This window comes from Ammospiza nelsoni, chromosome 17 (assembly GCF_027579445.1).
Source record: "Ammospiza nelsoni isolate bAmmNel1 chromosome 17, bAmmNel1.pri, whole genome shotgun sequence".
Taxonomy (NCBI): domain Eukaryota; kingdom Metazoa; phylum Chordata; class Aves; order Passeriformes; family Passerellidae; genus Ammospiza; species Ammospiza nelsoni.
This window is the reverse complement of record NC_080649.1, coordinates 7,018,962-7,046,617: the sequence shown is the minus strand read 5'-3', so window position 1 is coordinate 7,046,617 and position 27,656 is coordinate 7,018,962. Positions and strand designations below refer to the sequence as shown.

Here is a 27,656-nt window from a genome sequence, read left to right as displayed (position 1 = left end):
TAAGTTTTTAAGGCTCTGAGGGGCATTATCACTGATGCAAGCAGTGAAGGCTGAGTCCTGGCTTGTTTAGTGAGAGCTCCAGTCTTCAGCCTGGCACAGAGCAGGGTTCGGTGCCTGTGTGTGTTTGGTTTTATCTGCGGGTTCATTTGCCATCGTTCTCCGCACAGTGAGCGCTGGCTCTCATTGCTGGGCCCCGCTGAGCGCTGTTCCTGCCGCGCCGCGCGCTGTGACGTCATTCAGCGGCCCTATTGGATCCTTGTTCCGGGCGTGTGACTTCACAGCGCGGTGACGTCACTGCTCCGGCATGCCCCGCCCACTGGGGGCCGCACTGCGCACGCGCCCTGGGCGCCACAGCCCTTTCCGCCGCCTCTGCGCGCGCGCCCCGGGACGGGGCGGGGCTCCCGCCAGGCGCGTGCGCGGCACCGCCCGATCGGGGCGGGGCGATGTCCGCAGGGCGGAGTGGGCGCGCGTGACGTCACTGCCCCGCGAGGTCGTGCCCGCCCCGGCGGGCGGTGAGGCCTGAGGCGGGGGGGGCGTGAGGGACCGGGCCCTGAGGGAGCGGCGGCGGCGGGACCCGCAGGATGCCGGGGCTCGTGCTGTTCGGCCGCCGCTGGGCCATCGGCAGCGACGACTTCGTGCTCCCGGGGGCCTTCGAGCTGTTCGTCCGGCTGGTGTGGTAAGGCGCGCCCCGGGGCCGCTGCTCGCCGGCCCGGCCGCTCACCGGCGGGAGGAGCGGTACCCGCGGCCCGGGCGCTGTGGGCCCCTGGCGCAGCTCGGGGTCACTGCACGGTGCGGTGCCCCGGCCCGGGTGCTGTGGGTCCCCGGCGCAGCTCGGGGTCACTGCACGGTGCGGTGCCCCGGCCCGGGTGCTGTGGGTCCCCGGCGCAGCTCGGGGTCGGTGCCCAGTGCACGGTGCGGTGCCCGCGCTGCCGCTGCGCTCCGGGCCGCCCTCCCCCGCCGGGTTTAATCCGCGAGTAGCGCTCGGCTGTTTCGTAATGAACGCGGTGGCCGCTTTGTGTCCGCGCCGCTGCGGGAGCCGAGGGGGGCAGCGATAGCGCCGGGCTGGAACCTGTGGCTCCGTGTGCTCTCGGCGGAATTGTAATTCCTGCTGAGTGCTCGTGTAGTGGTTTCATCCCGACACTTCCCTTATGTAACAGGTCCCTTGTTTATCTCTGTGCGGTGCTTTCATTGAGGCGACCACTATCGATCAGCGATCGCTTCGCAGCAGGCGCTTCTCCCTTCCCGCTGTAACTGTTGTTATCTCCCTGCCCGCAGGTGGATTGGGATTTTTGTCCTTTACACTGTTCACAAGGGGCAGTTTAACTGTCCCGGGGGAGGATTGCTGCACAGCTACCTGCTCGGCCTCATCATTCTCCTGGCTTCCATAATATGTGCGTTATGTGCTCTTGTGTACGTCAGTATGCAAGGTAAATAATAATGATGTTTTGTCTTTATCGAGTAGGATTGTAATAGATGTCTGTTTTTAATCCGGAGCTGACATAAAACCTGTAAAAAATTGAAATGTTTTAATGGTAGTCAGACTTGAAAAACTCCAACAGCATTAGCATATTTGCTTTAATAGTATTATCTTTGTTAGTCTGTAATCTAACATAATGAATAGATACAACAGCTTAGTTCAGCTAATGGTTCATTGCTGTCAGAGCAGCCTGAAAACTCTCTGTGTGTGACCTCTGATGTAACACTGCTCCACCTCTCTGACAAGGATTTAGGGAAGTGTGTCCAGAATCATTTAGAATCATTATCATGTTAGTTCTGCCCTGCATAGGCAGGTTTAGTCATATCTTGTGAAAGTCCCTCAGCTGCAGTGGGCTGCCTGGGGAAAAACACAGAAAAGTGAATTGTATAAATGTCATAATAAAACTGACATTGAGTACTACTAAATAGAGCAGGACCACAACTTGAAATGAATGGCTGAACAGAAGCAAGGACCACAGTGCAACTTCTAATTATTTGTAGAAATGGTTCATTTTGAGTTAAAATTGCTAGGAAAGCTTTTTTTCTGGTGAGGCACCTGATCATAGAAGTAATGTTAAGAAGATTAATTTGAAATATGTGTGTGGTGTCTGGAGTAACAGATGAGACTCCACAGATTCCAATAGCTTGGTTCTCATGACTCAGTGAAAATAAGTATTTATGCTTCTGTAAATAAGCATTTATACTTCTTTCCATTTAAGCAATTTTAAGAGTGCATGAGGGGAAATGGCAGAGCAGAGGTGTGGATGATAATCCTGGCCTTGAATCTGACCACTGGTTTTCCTGGAGTTTCCAGAGGAGGGCAAGTAAGACCAGCCAGACTGTGATGTTTATATCAAAGTGTCACAGAATATCCTGGGTTGGAAGGGACCCACAAGCATCACCGAGTCCAGCTCTTAAGGGAATGGCCATAGAGGGGTCAAACCCCGTCCTTGGTGTTGTCAGCAGCAGGCTCTAACCAAAGCTGCAGAGGTGAGGGATGTTACTGTAAATAGCAGCGATGAAAGAACCTTGTTCAGTGTGAAAGTACAGCTGTGAGGCCATTGTAGCTGAGAAATGGAGCAATTCTGAGGCTGAATTTCCAGGAAAACAAAGGGTGAGGTGTGTTGGAATGTGTGGGTGTGGGTGTGCGCTGTCTTGCCCCGGCCCTTGTGCTGTCCTGAGGGTCAGTGATGCCAGCAGGGAACCTGCCTGCAGCCCTCACACCCTGGGGTGGAGTGAGAAAGGAAAGTTGTTCAGAGGAAGCACAGTTCCATGTGATTGTGTCTGTGTAAGCACCCACAGTGCTGCAGGACAGGCTGCAGCCTGGAGTGGGAAAAGGCAGCCTCTGGATCGAGGGCTTTTGAAACAGCTTCATCGCTGGGTGTGAACCACAGCTTTGTTACTGGAACAGTTCCCAAAGCTGTTTTTGTTCTGCAGCCTTGACAAATCACTTGTCTACACCTGAGCACTCCCACCCCACTACCCATTACCCTGGGATCAGCAGACTGCTTTAAGAGATGAGCTGGCCAGAAGTTACTCCCTTTTTTATTGCCTTAGAGTGCTGAAACTAAGAGGTTATTAGTAAATTAACAATAGAGAAAAGAGCCTGAGAAGTATTTGTCCTGGTAATGGTCCTACTTTTGTTCTCCTATTATTATTTCGTAACTCCAGTAAAAAAAGTTCATTGTAGCCCAGCAAAATAGGATCAGAAAAGGAAATACTAACCAGCTAAAAGCTAAATAGAATAATAAAAGCAGGCCCCAGGAGTCACAAGGAACTGTAGGTGAGCCAGTGCTCCTGGATGCAGCTTTAACTTATGTGGGGCACAGCACTGCTGCCTCAAGTTCAGTGCAGAACTATCTCTGGCTAGAGTTGTTTTGGGTTTTAGTGGAGTAGATTGTAAGAATCACAGCTCTACATCCATTGTTTTTCTTAGCTTCAATGATAGATTTCCATTACTATGAAAGAACTTGATAGTTTCACGTAAGTTTCCTACTTTCTGTGAAGCCCAGAAAGTTCATATTTCCAGGTAGGATTTTATGTACTTCAGGTGCATTGTGAACAATTCTTGTTTTAAATTCTCTCTCTAATTTCAGGAACAATTTCCAATCCAGGCCCAAGAAAATCACTTCCCAAAATCCTTTACACTCGCCTGCTTCTCTATTTCCCTGAGTTCATCTGGGCAGTTGTAGGAGCTGTGTGGGTGTCAGACAACAGCGTGCAGTGTGAGAAGACTGTGGTGAATGGTGTCATTGGGACAGTTATTGCAAGGTAAAGGTGCCTCCCCACAAATCTAAGCTTGACTGTGTATGGGAAAGGGAAAATGGGTTGGTATCCTTCCCTGAAGGGCTTCTTGCCTTGGGAGAGAACGTGTGTGCTGCAGTGAAGGAAAGGAGGTGAAGGTCAGAAAGGATAAGAGGGGCAATGGGTGTGTAGAAAAGTGGATAAGTATGAAGTGCAGTAACCTGATCACTTAGCTGCTACTATAAAATGGAGCTGCTGCTCCTCTGTGCTGCTGCTTGCAAAGCTCTGGGCTGTGGTTCCTGCTTTGGTGCCTTGTTCTGGTTCCCAGAGTATTGCAAGCACAGCCCAAAGAGCTGCAGCCTCAGCACAGCAGCAGGTCTCCATACAGAATTCCATCCCCAGCTTCGGTTTCGGGCTGCCAAGAAGCGTAGTTGGGGTTTCTTGCGCGTTGTCAGAAGTGTGTGGTGTCACAGTCTGCCGTCCCACTCCTGTCCCCAGCTGGATTATCATCATCTTCACCATCATTGGAGTTGTCATTGTCTTTGACCCCCTCGGGGGGAAGAAGACGTTCTACCTGCCCGAGGGCGTGAGCCGCAACCTGGAGAGCAGCCACTCGGGGCAGCTGCTGTACAACGTGAAGAGCTCTGCCACCAGGGTGTGGGAGAAGAGGATCAGGCTGCTGTGCTGCTGCATCGTGCAGGACGACGACCACCGCGTGGCCTTCACCAGCATCGCCGAGCTCTTCCGCTCCTACTTCTCTGTAAGGGCCTCGCGCGTGTTGGTGTTGGCCGTGGAGCTGTGGGGGGTTTTACAGAGCCTTCTGTGTCTTGTGCAGGACACTGACCTGGTGCCAAGTGACATAGCAGCTGGTCTGATTCTGCTCCATCAAGAGCAAGATAAAATGGAAAGTTGCCCCAAAGAGCCTGAAGAAGTCCTGTGTCATTCTCCATCATCTCTCGTGGTAAGATGGGCTTGGTGCAGCCTCTGGTGTCATTGTTCTGGGAAATGGTGCCAGGTCAAATTGAAATGCACTTCTTTCTGGAGAGGGGTTTTTGGTTTTATTTTGTTTATTCTTTTAATAAAATTAAACACTGCAATAAAATTAATAACAATGAATTATAATTCATTCCTCATTATTAATAAATGTAGTGAAAACATTCTGTGTGAAATAAAATCATGTAGTGAAATGTTTTTGTTGTCAAAAACATTTTTCTGCTTTTGCATGAGTAGAACTTTGAATGGGGAATAAAGTGCAAAAACAGGAACAATTTAGGACATTTGATCATTGAGGAACAGTTGGGAGGGAAGGGGAGCAGAGGGAGAATGAATATTTGATACTGTTTGCATACAACTGAGAAGGTAATCTAGTCTGTATTGTGGGCTGTTTGTCTGCTGCAAATACCCAGACAAGCTAAGCAGCAAAAATAGCATCTTTTAAATGCTTGCAGGTGATGGGTTAGTTTCCTAACTGATTTTTGCTGGTTGTTAGTGAAAAAGTGCCTTTGTAAATTTTCCCCCTCCTTTTAGCCTGTGTTTCATAGGTGTATGTAGTTTTACTGTAACCAGGAGCTCTGGAGTTCCTGGTTCCTTTACTTTAAAAGGAACTGTGTCAAGTTCCTGTGGAATGCAGCCAGTGGGATGGGGCTGTGCTTTAAGAGTCTGGACCAGAGAGCTCTGCTGCAGACTCTGCAGCCTTCCCTTGGACATCCTTAGGTAGCATAATTGCAGTGAATGTTGTCAGCATTGAGCTTATCAATGTATCAGCATTGGAAGAAACTGATTCAGTGAGAGCTTTTCAAGATCCTTGAGCTGTGTAGCTACATAAATAAACACAGACTTTTTCCTGAAATACAAGTGGTTATTTTTAGTTCCTCTTAGACCTTGAGGTTTTCCTTTTGGGTAGTGTGTATTTCATAATGCTTTGATTTTCACTAGCCTGTTTTCAGTTTTGTTCTGAGGCTGCCTAACACAACTTCCTCCCTTTCTCTGTTCCCTTTTCTTTCCCTGTGTGCCTCCAGACTGATGATTTGGATGTTGAGCTGGAGAATGCTGCTCACTACATGCTCTTTGCTGCAGCTGCCTATGGCTGGCCCTACTATGTGTACACCAACCCATATACTGCACTCTGTAAGCTCAATGGTGACTGGTAGGTTTGACCTCAGAGCTTAAAAACACACAGCTGCCTTCTGTTTACCTAGTCTTAGCAGAAATAAAATAGTTACACTAGCAGTATTTTTGTTGCATTAAATTATATCACTCTTGGGTGTACCTTAGCTTGATTGCTGGAGTTATCTTTCAGAAATTCAGAGAAACAAAATTCCAGTGCCTTTCCACCCTCAAACAGATTGAGTTTTTTTTCCACGGGTTTGTGATTGTGATAAAAAATTCATTTAGCAAAATGACAAAGGAAGAGTTGAAATTAAATGAAATATGTTTTAAAATGAGGCTTTTTAGAGGTTTCTTTTGGGCACGGATTTACATTCAGAAACAAAAGTGTATCAGTAGTTTTCTCTGTCTTAAGGAATTAGCAGAAGTTCCCTGTCCCTCCAGCCTCCTTTTAGTTCCTTTTGACCCCTACTCAGACACGTTTATGGTCAGTAAGTAATTTTGCATATTGCTAGATAGGATTACTGTATATGACCACTGGTATTTGTGACTGGAAGAATGATTTTTTGTAATTACTATTATGAAATATGGAGAATTATTTTCTCCAAGTGACTTATATTACTGAAATAATATAAGTCACTTGGAGAATACTGTGGATATAACATGAGATCAGATTGCTGTGCAAATTTTTGTTTGAATTTCCTTTTTCCTTGTTTGTATTTTCTCTCAGTGGTTTATAATGTTAAGAATTCTTTTCTTACTGCACTGTTTGCCAATGCTCCTGTAACAAGGCAGAGGTAACATCTTGCATCAGAATGTTTACTGGTGCTGTTGCAAACAGAAAGCACTTCTGATTCCTGGCAGAAGGCCCTCTGCAAATTTAACTGAGTTTGATTCCTTGAAAGGAAACCTAACAAATTGGAACATGAAAGTTTTTCTCCTCTGTGTCTGTTAGTTGCAGAAATAGACCGACAGATTCTGAAATAATGGGCAGTGATCGTCACAACTTTCACTTTGGATCCATCCTAAAAATAACAGGGCTGCAGTACAGAGACTTCATTCATATCAGCTTTCATAACAAGGTAAACAATCTGGACAGGCTTTGGGCAAGCTGTAGTGGTGAATTCAGGGAAAGCAAGGCCTGAAGGGTCTAGTTTGCCTTCAGCATTTATGAAGTGTAAAATGCAAACCCAAATGAAAACATTCAGTGTGGATTTCTTTTCTAATTTAACATAACAGCCACCAAACCATTGATATAAATCTGTCTCAGTACTGAAAAAAAGCACTTAGACTAACCAAATCAGAGACCAATTCAGCTTCTTTCCATAGTACAGTATGGAGCTCAATAAGAGCTTGCCCTTTTAAATGCTTACCCTTGCAAGATTTTGGTATCTTTACTGATTACATTTTTCTCTTCCAGATCTATGAGATTCCATTTTTTGTTGCTTTGGATCACAAAAAAGAAGCTATTGTGGTCGCTGTGAGAGGAACCTTGTCCTTTGAGGTATCATCCATCTGCTATCAATAATTTGCTTTATGGAAATGAGGGAACTCCCAGTACCCAGAGGAAATTGTGTTAGGCTGGCACATGTTAAAATAACTCACTCACAGGTATGAGTCTCCCAGGTTTAAGTTGTAAACCCCTGCCCTTGGATGGGTAATGTTCCCTGTGCTGCTGGAGAGAGAGGGACAGGCAGGGGTAATTCCGAGTGACTGTGAGTGGAGGTGCATCCACAATGGGGTCTCTGCAGTTGGAAGCAGTTGCCAGGCTTGGAGCTGTGCTTGCTGGGGCTGGGGTGTGTGGTGGGATGTGCTGTGCTGCTCACACAGCTGCAGCCAGCTGTGACAGGGTGAGCAGCACAGCACGACCCAGGAGCCTCCCAGCCCTGCAGGGAGCTCTGACCAAGGCTTTGTTCACAGGACATTCTCACTGATCTGTCAGCAGACTGTGAAGACCTGACACTGGAGGAGGTCCTGGAGAATGGGTTTGTGCATAAGGTGTGTGTGTGTGTCTGTCTGTCTGTCTGTCTGTCTGTGGCTCTCTGTAGGCCAGCTCAGCAGTAGCAAGCTAGAAACTCCTGGGATCCTTAGTTAAACAGAAGAATGTTCTTGTCAGATGGATTGCATGAATTATTTCAGTGTTTGGTGCATCGAATGCTGCCTCTGGCACTGCAGGGTAGAATTTTAAGTCTGACTCTTGTCAGACTTAATGTCCTTATGAAATATCCCCAAACCTTTTTAACCCACACATACAATACATAGAGACCTCTTGGTTCTAACCAGACCTCTGTCAGGAGGATGTCAAAAACAAGACCAGCTTTGCACAAAGTTGTTTTTCTGTGATGGTGTTGTGTTTGAGCTACACCTGTATCACACCTCAGAGTAGAGACTCCCTTCTAACCTGAACTGCTCTCTTGCAGGGAATAACTCAGGCTGCAAATTACATCTATGGAAAGCTGATAAATGATGGAATTTTAAACCAGGCTTTCACAGTTGCCCCAGTAAGTTACCTTCCAAATAATTTGATTTAAAAATTACCCACAGCTTTTTCTGTGTCCATCTAAGTTTGTCTTTTTATCTGCAGGAATATAGACTGGTGATAGTTGGTCACAGTTTGGGTGGTGGGACAGCGTCCATCTTGGCCATCATGCTCAGGAACTCCTTCCCCACCCTGAGGTGTTTTGCCTTCTCTCCCCCAGGAGGGCTCTTAAGGTGAGAGGCTCTGCTGCTGGTTCTGTGTCTAAGCTGTGAAAGTCAAGGCAGCTGCCAGCTGTGTTAGCTGGGCTGACTGTGGGAAGAGTTTGTATCTTCTCCACTCTCCACTCAAATTCATTTGCTCCATCTGGAGTTGAGTTCTTGGTGGAGTGTTACAGAATGAAACACATCTGGGGAATTCTGCCAGGCAGTACAATTAGAATTTAAAGTAACTGTTCCAGAAAAATACTCCCCTGACTTGTCTGCCTTGGCCTGTTGGACATCCACACACCCTTAGAGTCAGCTCTGAAGTTTCTCTGTCACCTTCAGCAGGAAGGTCTGAACACCCACTGAGCCCCTGACTGCAAATGGTGCTGCCACATGTTTGTATTTCTACTGAATTATTATGATCATCCTAAAACTAAAGTGTGCTTATCTCCTTAGTGTATCTAAACTGCTTTTTTTTCTTTTTTTTTTTTTTTAAGCAAATCACTTGCAGATTACACTAAGAATTTCATTATTTCAGTCATTGTTGGAAAAGACCTTGTTGCAAGGTGAGATGAAAATACTTTTGAACTGGTATTTGGAGATGTGTTTGATAGTAGACAATAGGAGGCTTTGCTTTACTTTGTTCTGTGTGTTTAAACAGGTTAAGTATGCCCAACATGGAGGATTTAAAGAGAAGAATAGTGAGAATTGTGGCAAACTGCAACAGGCCCAAGGTAACCAAATGCAGTTCCTGGTTAAAATTGTGGAATTGTTACCTGGGTTAAGCCCCAAATTTAATGCAGTGACTGCTGGTGTGTGTATTTTTGATCTCAAAACTGAGAGTTACAGTTGTGTTTCAGAACAAAATTGTTTGCATTTAATTCAGTAACATTTGTGTTACTCTCCTATCCTGTAACATTGTGTTGTTGGAGAATAGGATTCAGTAAGACTCCCAAAATACTGGCTTACAACATCAAAGGCCTGAAATTATCTGTTTGCTAGTTTGGCTGATAAAAGGAAACTGTTAAAAAACAAAAATGGGTAAAAACCCCCAAACAGCTAAAATGACAAAAAGTTAGTAAGATTACTTACTTTAATAGTGTAATAACTAGTACCAGTAGGTAAGCAAATTGTTGATTTTACTTATATTTTACTGTCAGAATTCATTTGGAAAGCAAATATTTCTCTGTTACACTGTTAAATCTTTTCCTCTTTTTACTGTTGGTGGGAAACAGTTTTGGATGTGCTGGATCAGGTGGTGTCAGGCAGGGTGGTACTGGAGGAGCAGAGGTGTGGCTCAAAGATTCAGAACTGCCATTTTTGAGCTTCTGAACTTGAATCTGCCATGGCCCAAGATTTCCATGTAGTCCTTGGGATGAGCAGAGGTCTGTGTGACCTCATAAATCCAGAATAAGATAATGGACAGGTAGAAGTTACAGGTGCAAGAAAAGTTAAACCTGCAGAGCAAGAATCCACATGGAGTAATTCAGCTGCTAAAGTTGGTCATGTTTTCTGTAGTGGTACTGGAGGCTAAGGATCCATACTGCTGAAATTAATGTTACTGGGGGGAAAATCTGGGAAGGAGCTTGTTACCAAACAAAATTTGGGGAGCATGTGCATAAAGTAATTTTTAATCTTTTAATTGTATTTCCAGAGGAAGTGTGTGCAAGCACACAACTAGAATAAGTAACTTGAAGAAATCCCAAAGCTGAACTGGGCTGTTCTCTCTGATTTCAGTACCAGATTTTGCTGCGGGGGTGTTGGTACGAGGTGTTTGGAGGAGACCCTGATGATTTCCCCACAGAGCTGGATGGGAGGAACCAGGATGCCCTGACCCAGCCCCTCCTGGCCGAGGAGAGTTTAATGGTTCATCGATCACCTTCCTACAACGCCCTCGAGGAGGAGCCACGCTTGAATTCACCCCCTCAGTACCCTCATCTGTATCTGCCAGGAAAGATTATCCATGTTGTTGAAGAATGCAGCTCTAAAAGGTAAGTGGAATGATGAATACCACTCTCCTGTCTCCCTCAAGCTCCTTTCAAAGTGCACATTTCCAGCTCTGTGCATCTCCAGTACCCAGTTTGGTTATTGCACATTACCCAGTTTTCAATTTCTATTCTGTCTCACAACTTCTGTCTGTTTCACTTCAAGCCCTGGACCCTGTTCTCTTTATGCCTTATCCTGCCCATTTATTGCAGCTGCTGAAGTGAGGACTTTAAACCCAAACTTGGCAAGTTCAGCTTTGCCAGGTGGCAGTTTCTGCCCGAGACTGCAGATCTGCAGTGTCCTGGTAGGGGTGGAGTGGTGACAATTCTTCATTCCTGAGCAGTCCTGAGTGCTGGTGATGAGAAGGAGGTGCAGTGGTGCCCAGTGTGTGCCCACACTGTCTGTAGATTTTCCTGTCACTTGCTGCTTTTCTGTGGATGCAGGAAACTGAGACAAAGACAGCAGAAAGCTGAAACTGCTGGAAGGGTGAGGACTGTGGCTTTGTTGGGGCAGTGTTGTGTTCAGGGGTTTTTTTGTGGTTTTTGTTGATGTTGGGTTTTTTTAGACAAAGCAACCTGAAACAGCCCATAAGCCAGGCAGGCCCTCATGTTCTGAAACAGAAATCAGAGCATTTTAAACTTGCACAACGACTATCTTACAGAAGAAAAGAGAAATTGCCCCTTACAGAGAGGGAAAAAAAGGATTGGAGGAGAAATTCACTTCTTTCCTCCCATTCAGTAGATCAATGTTTTGTTTAAGCTTCACATCTTTAATTTCTAACAATTTTAATACTGGTTGTACAAGTTAGATACTTGAACACCTCTGATCTGGGCAGGTTTTCCACTGGCTGCTCTTCTTCTTTATTGAGCTAATTTATTTTCATTTCTTTTACTCCACAGCACAGCAGTTACTAATGGGAGTTTTTCTAAGTAGGCCTAGCACACCAGAGCCCCCATCATGAATTTGGGATTTAATTTTACGGACTGGTGCATCCTATGTGCAGCATTAAATGTATTGCCTGGTATCCTATTGATACCACTGGGATTTAATCCCTGAATTTGACATTAACCACGTGAATGTGCAGTGTTCAATGCCCTCCCCCTCTTTGCTCAGGCTCCATTCTGTGGTTTTGGGAGCAGAATTATTTGATTTATGGTGGCTTCTTTCCCTGTTAAAGCACAGGGAATGTGCTGCAGTTCTGCCCTCAGGGACACTTGATGGCAGCAGTTTTGCTGTTTGCTGAAGGGCAGACCTGGAGCTCTCTGGGATCCCACCTGCTGCTCTGAGAGAGTTCCAGTTCCTCCCTCAGCCCTGTCCAGAGCCTCCAGGTTGTCTGTTCCAGTTCTGACAGAGCCATTTTATTTCTGATGTGTTTTTTCCCTAGGTTGTGTTCTTCAGATATTAAATACACGGCACGATGGTCAAACGAAACCGTCTTCAGCAGCATTTTAATAAGTCCCAAGATGATCACAGACCACATGCCAGATGTTGTGCTCAAAGCTCTGAACAGTTTGTCTCAGGAACATGGATCGTGTCTGTCTTGTCAAACACGAGAATACAACCCCAGTGCAGTGTAAGCACAGCTCCAGCAGGACCTGGGGGCTTCTTTGCAGGTTTCAGGTATTCAGGACACATTCCACTTTCATGCTTAAGTGGATTTCAGTACTTTTCTCACATTGCATAAAATGAACGAGGGTCTTAGTGCCCTTGCCTCTGCAGCACTCGGGGAATGTTGTGCTGGTGAAAGCACAGACTGTGGCTCTGTGCTGAAGGCTGGGCTTGCCCAGAGGGGATCAGGATGAGGAGCTCCAGCCCAGCCTGTGTGTGCTGGCACGGCAGCTGAACGCTGACCAAGGTGAATGTGTGAGAACCACGGGGCAGAGCAGAGCCTTGCCAGAGCTCCTCCAGCACCTGCAGCTCCACTGCTGCTCCCTGTCCCTCCCAGGGGCTGCAGCTCAGGCCTGCAGGGTGAGTGAGCCCTGCAGGCTCAGTGATTGCACTATTTTTTTCTTACAGATTGTGCTGGGATCCCAGGGTTGCAGGGGAGGGCTTGTTGTGGTTAAATGCTGCTTGGATATACATGTGCAATATTCTTTACCTGTCTTTTGTATGTGTTGATCTACATCGTTGCTTTTATTGATTTTAAACTAAAACCACTTAATTAGAAGGAAAAAAGAAAAAACAGCATTCAGGCCCTGGCATCATGTTGGTCACCTGCTCTAGCTCCAGCTATTGAGCACCACTCTGATTCTGCCAAGAACGTGTAACCAGTTGTAATGATTTTTAAAAAGTGGATTCCTTGTTTCTAGTGTGTAACTATTTTAGGTTTTTTTTTTCCTTTTTAAGGCTCAGCAGCATTTATTTAAAAGAAATTGATGTCAGTAAATTATGATGTGGTTGAGAATTAACTGTGTGGATGTTCCTGCTGTGATACTTGATATGGAGACAAAATGAAATAAAACCTTGGCTCCTGTGCAGTGACAGGTACAGTGCTGGCTGTCAGAGCAGTGAGGGCAGGCAGCACCAGGAGCGACCCTGCTGCTTTTGGGGCCTGTGGGGTCCCAGAGCCCCAGCCTTGGGTGCAGCCACTCTGGAGGAGGGGAGGCAACACAGAGCGGGGCTTTCAATGAAAGCCTGGAATCTGGGCCATTGAAGCACAAACTGTGACTGGTTCAGAGGAAAAGGATTTCTGTTTGCATAGAGGGCAGTGGAACAGACCCTGCCCCCCACTGCCAGCAGCTTTAGGGCACTGCTGGAGCAGCAGCAGGAGCTGTAACAACTGCACCGAGAGGGGCAAGGGCTCTGCAGAGCTGCTGCCAAGTGCTGGGTTCAGTTTGGGTTCCCAGGGGAGCTCTGCCAGCCTGGGCTTTGCACACTGGCCCTGAGCAGACACGTGCACACAGGGCTGCTGGCATGGAACAGGAATGTGTGCTCAGAGTGGCACAAGAATGAGACCCTGGCCCAGAAACTCAAACAGTACCACACTTATGATTCAAGGATTTATTAAGTAATACATGCAAAACATACTGCCAATTGCATTAGCAAAAGATCAATGTAAAAACTTCACAATTTTGCAACTTTTATTTTTAAATTTTGCTTTAGTGGTTGAAAGGGTGTAGGTCAACATCCTATTCCTGCCACTTTGGAAGGTACAGAACATGAGCACTAAGTACAGAACCTCACTGTTACCGTTACGCGATCGCTGCTGCACATGGAGTGACAGAAAGAACACTTGGCTGCATTAGTCATGTTACACTGGGGGGCCTTGCAAACAGTGATGGCTGAAAGGTTTGTCAGTTACAGAGGTTTCAAATATAAAAATTACTAAAATGTGTAAAGCTGCTTCACATAATTTTTACACCTAGTTAATAGACTAAAAGCTCCTCAGAAAGCATAACTTACTGGGAAATAACAGGAAAATGAGGATATGCTTGAACATTCTACTCTAAAAAAAAAAAGAAAAAAAAGCAAACTTCTATCAGAAGGTTTTAAAATACAAGTTATATTGCTCAATAAGAAGAGATTCTACAAGAAAAGCATTTACTACATAAAAGTGGGAATGACTGATTCAGAATTGTACCTACCATGAATGCCCTACTTGAAATTCAAAGGAATTTACCCATGAACATCAACCTCTCTCCACTACTGCACCTCTGGGAAAATGGCTGCTGAGCTACTCTGGCAGTGTAGTGTAAGTCAGCTGTACAGTGTCAAAATACTGTCTGGCACTAGCTCCTGATCCAACCCAGTACTCCATTCATTCATCACAATACAATGCTGTCAAAAGGACTAGATACACTTCAGTAAGAATAGTTAATTTTCCAATCACAGCAGCAAGAACTAGATTGCAACCAAGCCCTTACCAATGGTAAAGCATTTACACTGTGACTCAGGCGTGGCAGTCATTGCCAGAGATGGGTGCTGGATGCACCACAGGCAACGGCTGTGCTGGGAAAACAGTTCAGAATAAAACACATTAGAGCACAATGTTCTGCTAATTCCCCGGAACTGTTACTTACTGTGAAAAACTAGAAAGAGATTTTGCATTTCCTACCAGAAATTAGAGTCATTTTCAAGAAGAATCTTTAAAAAACAGTTTAGTGCTTAGTGTTTGTAGCACAACAACGCGCCTTAGTTCAGCAGATAGTTTGGCAACATTTAATTGAGCAAGAAGAGGATTTTAAAAATAAGGCTTTACATAGGTGTATCTTTTCAAGAGTTTGCTCTTAGAAGGATGTAAGGTAAGGGTCATACTTTAAACAAACGAAACCATGAAATTGTCAATTGGTTGAAGAATTGATGGAAGAGAACTAATTTATAACAGAAAAAATTGGCATGTGAATGCTCCATTGTTCGAGCAAAGCACAGGGTCGATGGGCTGGGGGAGGGTGAGTTTACAGCAGCAGACATTTTCTCTTCCTCTTCTTTACAGGAGGGGGGCACAGCACTGCTCGGATGGCTTCATCAAACACTGTCTTGAGGCCTCGCTGCGTAAGCGCCGAGCACTCGAGATATTTCACTGCGCCTGGGGGAAGCACACGCAGTTACAGAGCAGCCCTGCACTGCTCCCAGCTGGCTGCACAACCAAAGCCAGGCATGCCATGTAACTAAGGTACAAGCTCTTCACAAACACAGCCCAGATCAGCCACCAGTCCCCCCCCGGTGCCATACCGATCTCTTTTGCCATGGCAAGGCCCTGTGGGTACGTGATGGGCGTCAGCTTCTTCTCCTTCAGCTTCTCAATGGTGTCCTTGTCATCCCGCAGGTCCAGCTTGGTGCCCACGAGGATGATGGGGGTGTTGGGACAGTGGTGCCGCACCTCAGGGTACCACTGAAAAACACAAACCAACAATGGGGTCTCGTGTGGGGGCTGAGTTCCCTGGAGGCCCTGGAACATCATGGCTGAGAGCTCCCAGGCCTTCACTGTGGGTCAGAGCAGAGGGAGCACCAGATCCCATCAGGGCAGGATCAGAAAAGGGCACAGCCCTGTCAGTGAAGCCAACAGCTATTCCCATGTACTTTAAAGTGTTGCCCATTAAGGGCTGTATTTCCCTCACACACCAGAAATGCCCTGACCTGCCCTTGCCCACGGAGACACCTCCTTGTGCAGCTGAGTTGTCTGAGGACATGGAACAGTCACAGAGCACGTGCAGAAGGATGGCTGATGCAAGGAACAAGTGCTATCAACCTAATTTTTACATACATTTGTTTTAAAACTATTTTTCTTTCAAACTGTACTAAAAGGAAAGCTCCTGTTTGTGATCTCAGCACCTTGCTGGCTGAACACTTAAATTACTGTTATCAATGCATCAAGGAACAATTCGTACTGAAGTGTTCATGTGCCTGAACTTCCATGACTCACAAGTTAGACAAATGGATTTCTGCTTTTCCAAACTGCATTTCATGGGGCCTGTGGGAAAAACAATTAAAAAGAAGCACCTAATATTTTCCAAACTCTGCTGTAATGTGAACAGTATGAAGAACATTCAGAAATGGAACAGTACCAGCTCGTCCTTACCTTAGCACGGACATTTTCAAAGGAAGCTGGGCTCACGAGGGAAAAGCAGATTAAGAAGACATCCTACAAAACAAGGTGACAGAGTCAGCCCAACAGAGAAGCCACTGTAGAGTGTCATGAACAGGCCAATATCATCACTATCTCCATGATGTGCCAGCTCTACCACACTTGCAAAAGGCAAGGTCAGCAATACAGTTGCACACAATAATCAGAGGCAGCTTTCCCAGTGGGAAATCCATTCCCAGGCAGCTACAAGCAGCCAGAGAGAAAGGGGGAAAATAACAAATAGATTGCAGTCAAATTTATAATCAGCTATTGCAGTAGCCAGCAACTAGGACACTAATAATGCCTTTCTAGGGTTTTTCCCTCTAAATGTCATTTCTCCTCTATAGACCTCATCAGCATAGGATGTTGCAAATACACAACTCTAAAGCAGTCTTAAATTGCAAAGGCCAATTTCAACAGTGTGAAATTAAAAAAAAAAATTACACAAGAATTTCCACAATTACTGCTTCCATACCCAAATCTAAAGCAACTTGTTGAACTTCTTATAGAACCTCACTCCTACTGAATGCCAGTGAAAAAAGGATTTAGAACTTTTCTATAACCAAATTAGGATTGAAAAGGGCATTAAAAATCTCAAAGTTCTTCCCTTTCTATATAATGAGAAAGCAGGAAAAAAAAGGGTATTTTTAGGGATCTTGCTTTTCAACTGAAGGCAAAAGGATTCTAAGTAAGAGCAGGTAAAACCATTTCAAAGCACGTGTTGATAGTAACCACAGGAGACAATTCAGGTTTCACAGATGACACCTTCCAGGTCTGCAGGCATTCAGAATAACCCAAATTTCCTCCATCTGTGTTGATGTAAACTTGCTGTGTGACCCAAAACTCAGCAGGTGTCTCCCAAACAAGGCCAACTCTCCCCAACCTACCTCTGCATCCGTACTTATTGCAGTACCAAACGTGCTACAGAATCAGGCAGGGCAGTGTTAGTTGATTGTGCTGCATTTCAAGGCATTTGTTAGGTCAGCAGCTGACATCTCACTGCTAAGCACTTGCAACCCAGTTGTTCATGCATCACCCCAAGTTTCCGTAGCAGCGTCCCAGAAGAAGAAAGAAACAACATCAAATCATGTGATACTATGGCCACTACTTCTGTTTTCCAATTCTGCTGGTTTGTGGGGACTCAAGGGCTGCACTTGAGGAGATTTTCTCCTCCACAAGCTCCAGAGAGCTCCAAAGAGATCTGGGGTAACCACAAGGAATTACTGGAAGATCTCAGGTGTCTTGCACACTAGTAGGAAACGCTATTTGTTTTCAAGAAAATATTTAATCTTAGCAACTCATACAAATTTGGTAACAGAGTTCTCAGATCTAGCAATTTGATAGTTCCAAGAAAGTATTTGTTCAAAAAATAGGGGCCAATTTATCACTATCATAGGCAAGACAAGATGACAGAACTTGGAACTGAAGTTTATTTAAAGTTTTACATACGGCAATAGGTTGATCTGTCAGACTGGAAGATATATTCTTACCATTGCTTCCTCCAACCTAATAACAGCAGGAGATAAAGTTACTCCTCAAATGGACTTAAGGGAAAATGTTTTCAGTCAGCAATTTCTGCTCACAGATATTCTCAAGGAGGATTTTCTTCTTAAGAGAGACGCTGCCCTGTAATTCAGCACAACCAGCTGCACCCAGAGCAGACACCAACCTTCCCCAGAAACCAGTTCTGCACTGTCAGGGGAAACCTGCAAGATCAAACCTCTCCCAAAAAGCACCCAACTAACAATTTCTCTTTGCTTTGGTTTCCTGAGGAAACAGACGTGACCACATTTTCTGTCCCAACTTTTTCTTTCCCCAAATATTTGGAAATAGTAGTAGATTTCACATGCATTAAGGAGAAGATATTAAATTCCTGTATATTTTAATGAATAAAATAAAAATATTAATAAGGAGAAAAAGATAAAATTAATGCCTCACTGTGAAGTTACCAGCTGTTAACTGCTGGGTCACTGATCTCAGCACACACTGCCCAAGGAACCAACACCTGCTGCTCTCACCTCGCCCAAAACATCCTTCAGGGGCACAAATAGGGAAAGGAGGGCCATGAGAACATGCAAGGGCTGAGTTTTAAATAGCACACTGAAGGAAAAGAGAGGCTGAACACAGATCCTAAAAAAAGCCAGGTTTCGTCAGCACCACTGTTCTCTTCCTCTGTGCTTTTTCTTAGTTGTGTGGGGGTGATGAATCTTTGATACTGCACAAGTCTGAAATCTGAATCTTCACAAGAACTTGAAGACTTACAGCCTCATTTCATTTTCTGCTGCAAAAAACCCATCCAAATAACTGAAAGTACTCCAAATATAACTGTACTGAGCAGTTATACATCCTTGCCCAGACAACACCTTTTCCCTAGGATGCTTAGACAAGGAATTATTTTGCAGTCTACCAGAAAGCCACAGTTACCTTGGCAGGCTGAAGACATTTATGTGCATTCTGTCCCTTTGTCACAGACATTCTGTTCCTACTAAAGATCTTTCAATATACCTTCTTCTAATTTTTAGAAAATATTTTTATGATGTTAAGCAAAACTGAAGTTTTAAGTGTCCTATAAATATCTAAGTATTAGAGAAAACCAGTTTTCCATTGTCTCTCCTAAAACAGACAGGTATTTCTGACATTTCTATTATAGTTGCCCACAACTGGCAAATTCATATCAATTTTGTGTATCATAACTGATGGGGAAGCCTAATGACTGTAAGTTAGTGAGCAGTGAATTAAGGAAAGATTACTGAAAATTGCACCAGAGTTCCTTAAATAAGATTCACATTATTCAAGAGCAGTTATGCTGTGGAGTGAAATAATTTTGCATTTTACATTACTAGCATTTCACATATATTTGACAGTCAACATCAAGAGTAATCAGTGCCCAAAAAACCCTGCAAATTACCCTTTCTTTAGTTCTAGCACAGCTCCACCAGGTAAAAGGCACTGCTGTAAAGACATTACAAACCACCTTTACAAAGATTAGCTGTAGCTGAAGTCACACTGGAAAGAGAAAGCAGATCACTTCAGTGTTTTCCTTGACCATGGAGAGATGCAGGATGCAGGCAGGACTTTCCCAGTTTGACACGGGGAGGACAGAGGCACATTTGTATCGATGTCACAGCACAGCTACAGCGAGCAGTGAAACAACCACGGGCTCGAGTACACTGGAAAGCTGGGACACCACAGCCTCTGTCAATAGCAATAATCTCTTCATTCAGTGCTGCCTCTTTCACATGTAGAACATCTTCACACAGACTAAACAATATCAAGTGCTTAGCAGTGACAGTGTCAGGTTGCAGCCAAACATGGCCTAAAACCAAAAACAAACCCTGCCTCTGGCAGGCATGCTAACCTGAAAATCAACGGACTGAGGGGACTATACACCGAGGTTTTTGAGCTAGTTTCATTGTGGTTTTTTTTTATTTTAAATCAAGCCTTCTAGACAATTCTGTGGCTGCAACTACACCCAGCAAGTACCAGTGCACACAAATACACAGGGCATGCAAATTTTAACTTTTTTACAACTGCACACACCCCAGAGATTATAAATGACACCTTCAGCACAAGAAATGAAAAAGGGTCAACCTTACTAATAAATACAACTCCAGGTGTGACAATGTTGGCCTTGTTCAAAAAGAAAAATGCTTTTATGTTAGACCAGGCTGAGTGCTCTGGTGTCACCCTGAGCTCTTACTGTTTGCGGGTAGGAGAGTGGACGTAGTCTGTCATAGTCCTCCTGTCCAGCTGTGTCCCACAAACCCAGGTTGACTGGTTTTCCATCAACCATTACATTGGCAGAGTAGTTGTCAAAACTAAAAATAAAAACAAAGAGAGAGTTAGCTGTGTTAGCTTGCAGGAAAATAAGGCAAAGGCACCCAAGGATTTTTCCCTCACAGAGGGAAAACTGGGGAACATTTTCATTGCATCCATCAGCTCCCCAGAGACTGTAAAGTTGTTCTTTAAATAACAAGCGTGACATTGAGTAATGGAATAAAAAGTTACACACAACAGACTTGGTCCAGTCTGAGCAGAAGTGATCTGTCATGGCTCTTCCAAAGGAGTGTTAATCCCAGTGAGTACAGAAAGCAGGTGATGTACTTAGCAAGCACTTTCCAGTCTTAGTGGGACATTCAGCAAGTTAATCTGTCTCATGGTGGGAGATTTAGAACAGAAGATACAGGAGCAACAACCAAGAAATCCTTCATGACAACAGTAGGTAAGAAAAAAGCTAATTAATCCTGCTAATCAAAACCCCCTCCAGTGAAATATCAAAGCTCATAACCAGGGGCCAGTGGAGGCATCGTTTTTATCTCATCACTGCTGTGGGTGCAAAGGTTTTAAATTCACTGGGAACACAAGACACTGTAATGCAAAAACTCGAATTTAAGACCAAAAAAGAGGAAACAGCAGTAACTAAGGCAACAAGGCCTTGGACAGGTAACAAAATTAATTTATAAACCTCATTAGAATGTATTGTGTTGTCTGAAAAAACTCATCAATACTTCAGAGAGCAGCACAGCCAGATGAAAACACAGAGACATCTGAAAAGGGCAAAGAAGCTGTACATGTATAAAGCACACCCAACAGGCCCTGGAAAAGAGAACTGCACTAATACTGATACTGACAAATCCTTATGTAAATGAAAAAGGGAAGCACCAGAATAAATGAGTCTCCACAGTCTGGCCTGAGGAGCCAAAAAGCCGTGGCTGCCTTGGCACAGGATTGGCTGTAGCACAAAAAGTGGAAGGAACAAATAAACAAAAAATCACCAGCCATGTAAGACAACTATTTCTGACTATGACAGAATGTTTTACAAGCTGTTCAGCCTTGGGACTGCTTATTATGAATGACATTAGAGACAGAAACACATTATTTTGGAAGAGAACAACCTCTGGTAAAATGTTAGCAAATGTTATTCCCGAATCAGCCAGGCCCAGAGGGCACAGAGAGCCAAAGCTGAGGGACCATCAGCAGGCACTGGTGTGACTGTGCCACAGCAACAGCTCAGAGTGCTCCTCACACACCTGAGGGGTGCTGGCAGCCAAATCAAACAATTCAGTTAAGGAATCTGGAATGGCAGCAGGCATGAGAAGCTGACAGGAATGAGTTCTTTGGATTTCACAAGTACTTACACCGTGGGTATGTACTCTCCAGGAAATGCATTGGTTGTGTAACTGATGAGTAGGCATGTTTTACCTACAGCACTGCAAAGAAAGAAAGTTCACATGTAAAACACATTCATCTTGAATAACAAGAAATAATATTCCTGCAGGGGGAAGAAGACTAATTACATCCAGACACCCAAGGACAACTGAACATCTCCAGTCACTACTGTGCAGGAAAACAGCTGACAGACCGCAGCTTTAAAATTACCGGCAATGAAAACACACCTAGTATAAACATCCATTTTGTGAAGTGATAAATTATCAGATTTTGTTTATTTTTAATCACAAAACCCCCCCAAAAACCCACATGAATTAATTAGACCACTAATATCTCCTAGTCATCTGACTGAATACTCAGAAAAATGGCCTTCTTCCAACCCTCTGAAATTATAAAGAAACTGAGAAGTACTTCCAGATACTCTTATACAATTCCAAAACTCTTATCTTTTCCAGAAAATTGTATACTTGCATAAGTGAAGTTAAAGAAAGCTTGAAAAGTATTATTTCTCAACACATCATTACTTTGGAATATTTAAGGAATGAATACAAATGATAACTCTTGTATTATTTACTGCTATTACAAAGTGACTCCCCACATGTTTTCACCCACTACTCAAACATTTCATAAACCGATTTATAGATAAATTACATTCCAGGATTGGAAAACTTGGAACAGCAAACCTCTTCCTACTGATCTAATTCACCAGAGCCTCAAATGGGGGCAGGACAAGGCTCTGTTCCAGGATTCCTTCAAAACTCTGGCAGCCAGCTCCTGCCCTCTCTACCCTGCCCCCACATCTTATCTGGAGTCAAACATTTGATTAATGACAGCATTCAATTTTTGTTACAGTTTCAATTATTGTTGGAAAATTATTGTTCAAACTGGGCCTTATTTCTTTTTTGAAAATAGTATCTGCAAAGAGTGTGACACTGCAGACTGGTTCCCTTGCAGTGCACAATCCTTTGACCCTGTGAGGGATTCCAGGGATGCTGCCAGACATCCCGATCCCCCTTCCTGCTCTGGCCAGGGAAAACTGCATTGTCTTGCAGATGTTTTATCACCACAGCGATCTGCTCAAAGCCACTCAGCAGTAACTCTGAAACCTTGCTGCACCTACACGTAATGGTGTCATTAGGATGAGGTTTGACTCATGAGCCTCCTGAACTAAATCCTTCACCGGTCGATTTGAGTTTGTCATATCCATAAGTCACGGCTCAACCTCTAACTAAAGTCTCTCCATTCAGCTTGAAGCAGCACTAGCCTAAGAAGGTATTTGACAGCAGCCTCTGACATCACCTGAAATGCCTGAGCTACTGAAGAGACTTCAGCATGCAAAATTATTTGGGATTTTGTTCCACACACTCATTTTTAATTGGAATTTGCCTTTTGTTTCTTAGTTAATACCTGCCCTAACACCCCATCTGCTGCAACTCTGATCATTCCAGGCAGTTTTCCACCTTGGTTTTCTCATCTGCTTCTAAGACACCAGCTCCCACAGTCTGAGGGTTTTTTCCTTTCAACACACACTCTCTTTACCAAGCTATAATGGCATCATGAAGGGAGGCATTTAATTCTGCTCTCATTAAGTACAATCTCTGAACATTCCCTCGTTGTAAAAGGCCTGAGATATACTTGTGCTCAAAAGTAGATGGATTTGCTATTAAAAAAAAGTTGTGTGGGAAACCATGAAGGAGAGTTCACCACACAGATACCTGTTTAACAGCTGTCAGAGAGGAGATCCCATCTTAGCTCCTGAACCAACTCTAACAAGCCAGAACAGGGAGTTAAGCAAAGTTATTCCTCCCCCATAAGGACAACTTGCTATTTTAGCTGCCTGCTGATGAGCTGATCAGTTGGGATGTGCTGCTGAGCTGCTCTCACACCACAGCCAGCTGTGCTGGGCCAGCTCACAAGGACAGGTGGGAAAAGCCTCAGGATCCCGAGCTGAGAGCAGCCAAATGCTCTGGGAAACCTCTCAGGGCACAGAGACACCTTCTCACGCCTCTGGAACCTGTCTGGGCTGACACTGCAGCTCCCAGTAAGGTCATTACAGGTAATTTGAGCTTCCAACAAATTAATGTTGAACTCAACGTGTTCAGCAGCAGACCAAGAACTATTCTGTGCATCCAGGCTCCTGTGCCTGCCTTGCACTGGAACTCCCCAGTCTGCCCTGGCTAATCAGAACAGCACAGGAGGGTGGTGAGAGATTTCATTCCAAGTTCAGAAGTGCCTGTAGTGTGTTTCTGCAGCACCAATCAGCCAGAGCCATTGAAACAAGAAAAAACACGTTCAACAGCCCCATTTCAGATGTACTCCAACCAGGTTTCCTGCCTTCCTTGCCTTCTGGCTCACTGCCACACGAATCAGATCATTATGGTCACCAGTCTTAAAAATAAACACTAATGCCTACCTTTATAAAGTACATCCTCTAAGTGCTTTATCAACTTTTTTAGACTACTAATTTCTGTAATAAAGCACTCCCCTAAAGAGAATTCCAACTGTTTGGCAAAGTTTAAATCCTTACACATAAAGGCTGAGACTAAGAATCTAAAATAACACCAAGATTAGTCATAAGATTTCTAGCAACTACTTAATCACAGCTCTGTCCACCCACTATTACATAAATGAAACTAGCAACACTTGACTGTCATTAAAAACATGGCCTGCAGAAATCCAGCTTTAAATGCTTAACAAAACTATCTTAACAAAAGACAGCACTGAGTCCCTTTCTGATTCTGAGTAGCACCCAGGAATCAATGCATTAGCACATACGTTTAACCCCATATAACCACATATGTTTTGTTCTTGGGAATTAATACATATCTTCTCTTTATTTAAGCTAACAAGTTTTACGAAATTCCCCCACTGCAGCAGAGCTCCCTGGAGCCATGTTTTACCTGCACACAGGGGGTAAACCTTCACAAGAGGCTTTGCTTGTGCCATTTCTTTCTGTCCCTGAAGACATGACGTGCCCCTGCGGCAGACAGGATGCCCGGTCTGTGCTCAGACGCTGAGGAGCAGCTGAGATTTCCCGAGTACCACCCTGGGATCAAGAGTTCAGCGCTCTGCTGTCGGAGGTTTAGCTCCACACGGCTCCCAGATAAGCTCCATTACTCAATGTGCCACACCCTCTCCCAAATACGCTCTTCAGTACTTAGAAAACTGCTTTTGAAAGAACTTTTTCAGTAACACAAGTTACCAAATTTCAAGTCACTGCACTTTCTCCAGATGGCACGGGAGGGATCTGAGGTGCTCAGTGTCTCACACAAACACTGCACTGAACTCAGTGAGAAGCCAATTACTGTACACGTCCCTCCCCTTCTCTCCAGCCATCAAAGCAAATACACACCAAAAAAGCACAGCTTTAGCAGACAAAGGCCTCAGATCAAGCAGAACTCCAAACAAGAACTCCTAAATTACTGCTCTTACAGCATTTCCACAATTAAAAAATGCCTGCAACAAAAGAGCACGAAGTGTGACAACTTCTGCGGCACCGAGCAATTGGTAATTTCTCCAAACACAGAACTTCTCCCAACGTTACACAACATCACTGGAGGTTTTGTACCACTGAACAGCTGCCTTTCTGGAGTGAAAACAAAAGCTGCTAAAAACAACTTCCACCAATGCTTTTTCTCCAGTGTCAATCAACAGCAACTCCTGCAGTTCCTCCAGGGGCTGCTCCTCATCTGTCCTGCACATTCCTCCTGCCCTCCACACGACAGCTCAAAGCAACAGTTGGCATTGATTTCCCCCAAACAATCCCCACAGCAAAATAAAAAGAAACAGGGGGAAATGTGATAGCCCAAACTAGCACACATGCCACACTTTCCTAGCCAAGTTAGTTGTCCAAACATGCACTAGTCAAAACTCTAAGAACAAAAAGCGACTTACATATGAGAAACAGCCTACCCATTGACAAATTAGAAAAATAACCACAGGTACTTCTAAAGCTTTGTTTATTTTTGTTCCTAGCAGATCTTTGTGGAGGGTAGGTAAAACAATACCCAAGTTTTATATTACATAAGCAAATCTTTAACCTGCATTGTTTTACAGGAACACTAAAACTTTGGCCTTATCTAAGCCAAACAAGACGTTTCCTAGAATACCTGCAATGGAGCTCTTAAGCAGCAACAGCACAGAAAGACAAATAGTTAAATGTCTTTTAAAAACAGTGAACAGGGAATGACCAAAAATGAGCTACAGTACCTGAAAAGAACCTTAAGAAAGATTTGTTTCTAACTAAAGAGGAAGGACAATAAATTAAACTACTGTATTTTGTTCACACATAAGTACAAAAGTCAGGTAGAACTACACCACCCACATTTCCAAGACAGAGAAAACAGAAGTGCTGGGAAGAAGGATGGTTTATAAAGGAAATGACCCAAAGAACTGTTCTGTTGAATGAATTACTGAACATTTTACAGCTGGTTTGTGCTGAGTTCTCACTTCTAGAGGAGGAAGTAGACTGAACCTTATCCCCACCCAAACATGATGCATCACATTTATTTATTTATTTACAGCATTGTGAATACAGAGTTCAGATGAATTTTTAAAAAACCAAACACATATATGTATATGTATATATATATATATATATATATATGTATATTAGAAAAGCAATTTTGTTTGGTTTAAATTCAATATCAGCAAAAGAGCAGTCCACAGTTATCCTACCTGGCATCAAAGAATTACACTACTATGACAATGATTTATTGAGATGCCACTCATCTCATTTCATGTTCATATAGCTCCAAATCATACAGAGTGACACAGAACAAATTGGGCACACTGTAAGGTTTATCTTTCAGCCATACTCTGCTGCCTTTTTAGGGATTCTACATCCTTAAAAACAAATCAACAACCCCCCAAAACACAGACAACTTCAAAAATAAGGCACCACCTGAAATTACAGACCACTGTACTGAGTCCATTTAGCTACACTTCACTCCTCTAATCTACAGAAGTTTGCTGTGATACCAATTATGCTCAGTCTACACTAGGATTTTTGTTTCTCCTAAAAGAAAAAAAAAACAACTCAAACTGCATAAGACAAGTCTTGTTTTCCAGCTGGACTGGGATGTTCCCCTGAGCTCTGACATGCAGGAAGAGAGAGAATCCCTCTGAGCTGAGCAGAACAGAATTGTGGAGAATATTCAAAAATACCAAATACAAACTCTTTTCTCAATTCCAGCACTCCTCACAGTGAAATCCAATTGCTAAACTAATGAGTTAATTCTAAAAAGCATCCCCAACTTGTTTCACATATAAGTAACACCATATTAAGATACTGAAGGTGTAACCACTCTTTACAGACAAGTATATCATTAACTATTTGTATTTCAAGGGCCTATCATTCTCCTTTAGACAGGAGCCTTACAAGACCAGATGTCTGCAGGCAAAAAATCAGTGTCTGCCCAAAAGCATTTATGATCTGCACAGAGTTGAGCCCATTTCACTCAGTTTTACTGCAAAAGTCAGACGTCAAAAATCAAGATCTTAGAAGGCAGAAAGTTTGTTACTTTCACAAAAAAGCATTTCAAATCAATATTCATTTTCGCATATAATTAAAACCACAGTAATTATTTTAATACACTTGGACTACTTCGGTGATGAAAGAAGCCCAGCAAGCAGTGGCAGTGCAGGGACGCGGCCCGGCCTGCCCAGCACACCCTGTTCATTCACGGCGGCCGCTCCTGCCCGCACCAAGGCGAAACCCTCGGCCACCAGCACGGCCCGGCCCGGAGCAGCGGCCCCAGGGCGATGCGGGGCTCGGCCCGGAGACGCGCCCGGCCCGCGGACCCCGCACACCCCGGCCCCGCCGTGCCGCGCTCCCCTCCCCGCCCGGCAGCAGCAGCGGCAGGAAGCCGCGGCCGCCACCCACCCGCCCCCGGCCGCCCGCCCGCCCGCCACGGCCCCGGCCCCGGCCCCGGCTCGGCTCCGGCCCCAGCCAGCCCCGCTCCCTCAGAACAGCCGGGCCGGGCCGCGCCCGCGCCCCGCGCCGGGATCGCCCACACCCCGCGGCGGGGCCCGGGCGTGGGGCCCCGCGGCCCGACACCCCCAGGGCCGGCGGAGCGGCTGAGGGCCGGGCCCGGCTGAGGGCCCCTCGGACTTACCCGTCGCCCACCACCACACACTTGATGGCCTGCATCGGGGCTGCTGCTGAGCGGAGCAGGGAGCGGCGGCCGCCTCCGCCCTGAGCCTGGAGCAGGGACGAGGCAGCGGCACCACCCAAGGCGGGGAGGGAGAGGGCGGACTGCGGGCGCAGGAAGCGGCGCCGCGCTCACATCCGGCCGGGCCGCGCCGGGGCCGCCTCACGGGCGGTGCCTGGGCTGGGGCGGGAGCGGCCGGAGGGCCGGAGCCCCGCTCCTGGACTGGGTCAGTAGCACAGCCCGGCCCTTGATCCGTGCGTGGTGCGTTCAGACGGAGC

General features: G+C 45.0%; 2 protein-coding genes across 7 annotated transcripts; one reads left to right on the top strand and one right to left on the bottom strand.

Annotated features, from left to right (window-relative positions):
* The first annotated feature begins 445 nt into the window (after nucleotides 1-445).
* On the top strand, nucleotides 446-12,902 carry DAGLB (diacylglycerol lipase beta). Of its 6 annotated transcripts, none has more exons than XR_009419623.1 (15): nucleotides 446-676; nucleotides 1,276-1,427; nucleotides 3,573-3,747; nucleotides 4,219-4,681; nucleotides 5,739-5,866; nucleotides 6,782-6,908; nucleotides 7,247-7,330; nucleotides 7,747-7,824; nucleotides 8,247-8,327; nucleotides 8,411-8,538; nucleotides 9,006-9,074; nucleotides 9,170-9,242; nucleotides 10,246-10,499; nucleotides 10,707-10,980; nucleotides 11,879-12,094. XR_009419623.1 is itself a non-coding variant. In XM_059484332.1 (15 exons), the coding sequence occupies exons 1-15, from the start codon at nucleotides 582-584 to the stop codon at nucleotides 12,069-12,071; spliced, it is 2,025 nt and encodes a 674-aa protein (XP_059340315.1). In that variant the 5' UTR covers nucleotides 446-581; the 3' UTR covers nucleotides 12,072-12,902. The 6 variants fall into 6 exon arrangements, 3 of the variants coding, with proteins under 3 accessions (XP_059340315.1, XP_059340313.1, XP_059340316.1); XM_059484332.1 differs by lacking the exon at nucleotides 10,707-10,980 and having other exon boundaries at nucleotides 4,219-4,480; nucleotides 4,556-4,681; nucleotides 11,879-12,902; XR_009419625.1 differs by lacking the exon at nucleotides 9,170-9,242.
* A 577-nt stretch (nucleotides 12,903-13,479) lies between these two features.
* On the bottom strand, nucleotides 13,480-27,500 carry RAC1 (Rac family small GTPase 1). The gene is made up of 6 exons (XM_059484334.1): nucleotides 27,343-27,500; nucleotides 21,196-21,267; nucleotides 19,758-19,875; nucleotides 16,013-16,075; nucleotides 15,166-15,325; nucleotides 13,480-15,019 (listed from the first exon to the last, which is right to left on the bottom strand). Exons 1-6 carry the CDS (start codon nucleotides 27,375-27,377, stop codon nucleotides 14,889-14,891), a joined length of 579 nt encoding a protein of 192 aa, XP_059340317.1. The 5' UTR covers nucleotides 27,378-27,500; the 3' UTR covers nucleotides 13,480-14,888.
* Nucleotides 27,501-27,656: the final 156 nt, after the last annotated feature.

Excerpts from the sequence above, each read along its gene's own strand:
- DAGLB (XM_059484330.1), top strand. The coding sequence starts at position 582 with ATGCCGGGGCTCGTGCTGTTCGGCCGCCGCTGGGCCATCGGCAGCGAC. Across the intron at positions 8,328-8,410 it reads AGGCTTTCACAGTTGCCCCA|GAATATAGACTGGTGATAGT; the intron begins GTAAGTTACCTT and ends TTTTATCTGCAG. Across the intron at positions 10,500-11,878 it reads GAAGAATGCAGCTCTAAAAG|GTTGTGTTCTTCAGATATTA; the intron begins GTAAGTGGAATG and ends TTTTTTCCCTAG.
- RAC1 (XM_059484334.1), bottom strand. The coding sequence starts at position 27,377 with ATGCAGGCCATCAAGTGTGTGGTGGTGGGCGACGG. Across the intron at positions 21,268-27,342 it reads TGTGTGGTGGTGGGCGACGG|TGCTGTAGGTAAAACATGCC; the intron begins GTAAGTCCGAGG and ends CTTTCTTTGCAG. Across the intron at positions 16,076-19,757 it reads CACTCTCCTACCCGCAAACA|GATGTCTTCTTAATCTGCTT; the intron begins GTAAGAGCTCAG and ends CTTGTTTTGTAG.